The sequence below is a fragment of the Rana temporaria genome, chromosome 2, assembly GCF_905171775.1.
Source record: "Rana temporaria chromosome 2, aRanTem1.1, whole genome shotgun sequence".
NCBI lineage: Eukaryota > Metazoa > Chordata > Amphibia > Anura > Ranidae > Rana > Rana temporaria.
The window spans coordinates 19,351,097-19,354,527 of NC_053490.1; the positions used below are offsets into that span (position 1 = coordinate 19,351,097).

At 42.0% G+C, this 3,431-nt stretch overlaps 1 protein-coding gene across 1 annotated transcript; it reads right to left on the bottom strand.

Moving 5' to 3' along the window:
- Positions 1 to 646: 646 nt before the first annotated feature.
- On the bottom strand, positions 647 to 1,600 carry LOC120928189 (odorant receptor 131-2-like). Its single transcript, XM_040339299.1, has one exon. The coding sequence runs from the start codon at positions 1,568 to 1,570 to the stop codon at positions 647 to 649; it is 924 nt and encodes a 307-aa protein (XP_040195233.1). The 5' UTR covers positions 1,571 to 1,600.
- Positions 1,601 to 3,431: the final 1,831 nt, after the last annotated feature.

Below are 3,431 nucleotides of genomic sequence, written 5' to 3' on the forward strand. Positions count from 1 at the left end.
TACTTTCTTTTTACAGATACCCTAGGCCAATGGTCTCCCAACTGGAGTCCTGGGGCAGGTGTGGCCCTTTGCTTGTCTTTATCCAGCCACTGACGTCAACAATGGGGCATACAGGGGTGGACTGACAACTCATGGGGCCACCTGGCAACCCTGATGGGGCCCCCTAGTGGCATGGGGCCCTCAGGCAGTGCCCAAGTGACTCAATGGTCAGTCCGCCCCTGCCCGGGCAAAATATCTGCCACTGACACCAACAATAGGGCATAATTTGTCTCACTGACACCAGCAATGGGGCATAATTCCTTCCACCGACAACAAAAATGGAGCACTATTCCTCTAAATGGCACCAACTATTTATCCCCTAATACAAAAGATTAAGCATTGTTTACACCCACTGGGTACAGTCCGGCCCCCCTAAAGTCTAAAGGGCAGCAAATTGGCCTTTTCTTTAGAAAAGTTGGAGACCCCTGCCCTAGGCAAAATGAACATAAATCCTTGCATTTTGAGGGAAGCTCGACTACAAGGGTAGTTTCTTTCACAATTCCCAAAGTTTAGCACATTTTTGATATATTAGGCAATTAGACAGCAAAACGAGAAAGAATGAAAAGAACCATAGCAGTCAATTTTCTGAAGTCAAGTCAATGAAAACCTAGTTTTTAGGAGGTCTTGTTAAAGACTTCTTAATAAGTTTCCTCAAATATTCATCCCGGATTCCATAGATGATTGGACTGAGGAACCTTGGCATGCAACTAAACACAAGGAAGTTGAACCCGGGTAAAAACATGGCTTGACTGGCAGGCAAAGCTTCAGTGAATGCTGACAGTAAAGACATTGTGCATAATAGTAGCTGAAAGCCATGGAGCAAGATGGTTTTCTTGGCTTTGGAGGCACTAGAAGACTGTGAGCTGACTCTACGAGCGACCATCGAGATCTTGATGTATGTGAATAATATGATAATGGTCACCAAAACAAAACACAATGCAAGACTAAGGGACCTTAAAACATTTTGAAAAGGATTCACAGACAGGTTTTCCTTTCTACATACGACAGAAATATTGAATATATTTGTATATGATGAAGCCATAAGACCTAAGTCAGCAGCATTTGGAATGATCAGTGCTGCACATATGAGGGTAAAAACCACATTGGTTCTTTGCGGGGTGCACAGGTCCTTATTACGTAATGGGTGACAAATGGCTATGTATTTTTCTAGTGCCATGGCTGCCAGGGTGGTTGGGGTCACACGAAAACCCATTGATGAAACTGTGGACAAAATGAAGCATACCGGTACGGGCATGTACAGGAAATATATTGCACCTAGCATCAAAGTGAAACCAGACAGGAGATAAAACGTGTCATTCACAAGCATGTAGACAAAGAGGATATAACGAGCATTCTCCCGGAGATGTGGACTGGTGAAGAAGATGCTGAGCACCACCACAATAAAGCACAAGAAGAAGCAGAGGCAAACAGTGATCAAAGATATAAAAGTCAAGTGAATGTAAGTGGCAATTTTGTTGTTAGCGGAGTTCAGCTGAACCATGTTGCTTTGAAGAAGCGAAGCGCTCGCCATGGAAGAAAGTGTTGAGCTTGCCTTGATTTTTTGGAATCCCACAGCTCTATGCAAAAATAAAAAAAACATTCTAATTAGAGTGATCATGAACATCATTTAAAGCCCAGTTGAACATTCTGTTTAAATCAGCTAAATCTATTCCTGGTGCATCAAAACCAAAGGTGAACAAAGTTTTACAGTTTGTTTTCTTTCAAAAGCAACTAAATCCAGAATAGAAAAACTTGTATTGGCTGCAAGCAGCAGACTGGGGGTTTTGCTCTCTGTGGGGTAGTAATGGTCTCTCTGTGGAAGTCTGACATGCCCGACCTGCAGACCATTTTGGGTCTAAGGCTGATGTGATCACTATTGAAGAAAGGACCCCATGGACTACTGGAGGGACCACTGGCCGGAGCTTGCTCACCATGAGCTAGAGCTTCAGGCTTTCCTTGCAATCACAATTCTGTCTGAGATGTCTTAGATGAGATTGAGAGCAGCAGAAGGTTTTGAAATGGAGAGGCAAATCTGCCTGTCCCCTTACAACATAGACTGGATAACATTTGGTAAAATTAACAAATCATTTATTACCAATGACTACATAACGTCTGCTACAGAATAATACTTTAAATGTCAACCAGCCCCAAAAAAAAAATGGTATGCCTGTCACCATTACCAGAACTTACCACCTATCCTGACCTATTGCTGTGTTCCCATTGTACTGTAAATATGCAGCATAATGTTTCTGAAGTTCAACTCTCAGTTGCAAAATTTCAGCTGCAAGGTAAATCTTGCATTGTGTCTTAAAGTTTGTAATCTCTTCCAGTGCTCTAGCTCTTTTATGCCACTAAAAAAAATATTTTGGCTATTGTTTCTCAATTAGTTTTTCAAAATATAACCTGCCTCATCTCTCCCTCTTAACTTGTGGCCTAACCAAGCTGCTTACACACTGTCCAGCCACTATAAACTATTTTAGGCAATTTTCGCTCATATACAGTAATACAGTCTAATTTGTATTTCAAAATAAAACCTGTCTTGTCTCCTTTTCTCGTTTTGTCACAGAGGAAGAGAGATATCTGTAATTCCTACTAATCAGGAATCCCAATGTTTCTCTTTGTCTAGTGTCAGCATTCGCCACACAATAAGAAAGCACACTTAGGGAACACATTTAACCCATTGATTGCCCCTGATGTTAACCCCTGCCAGTGTCATTTATACTGTGACAATACTGTGACAATTTTTTTTTAGCAATGATCACTGTATTGGTGAAAAAATATAAATCGCGCTACCTCTAAACCGTGTGAAACAAATGTTTGAATCACAAAACACACAAAACTATGTGATATATATTGATATAAATCATAAACTATGTGGTATATGATGGTATATATAAATCACTAATATACAAAAAAGAAGAGAGGTTGATAGCCACTAGAGGGCACTATATAGCACTCTCAAGTGCCTCAATAACAGTGAAACAGTGATAAATGAACATAAAAAAAAACTTGGATCATATCATTAGATCAATAAATATTAACCAAATAAAAATATATATAGACATATACCGTATTTATCGGCGTATACCGCGCACTATTTTGCCCTGAAAATCAGGGCAAAATCGTGGGTGCGCGATATACGCCGATACCCGCTTTCCCGCCACGAGTTTGAATACTGCGCCCGCATATAGCGAGCGCAGTACACTCGTGAATCTTCGGGCAGTCTCGGCGCCTCTCGTACTGACGTCCTGACGTCCTGAGCGTACAGGATGTCAGTGCGAGAGGCGCCCGAGCCTGCCCGAAGATTCACGAGTGTACTGCGCTCGCTATATGCGGGCGCAGTATTCAAAGTCGTGGCGGGAAACAAGCGGGAGGATGCCGCAGAAGGACGC

What these genes read in the sequence shown, in the direction of transcription:
- LOC120928189 (XM_040339299.1), bottom strand. Translation starts at nt 1,570, where the DNA reads ATGGCGAGCGCTTCGCTTCTTCAAAGCAACATGGTTCAGCTGAACTCC.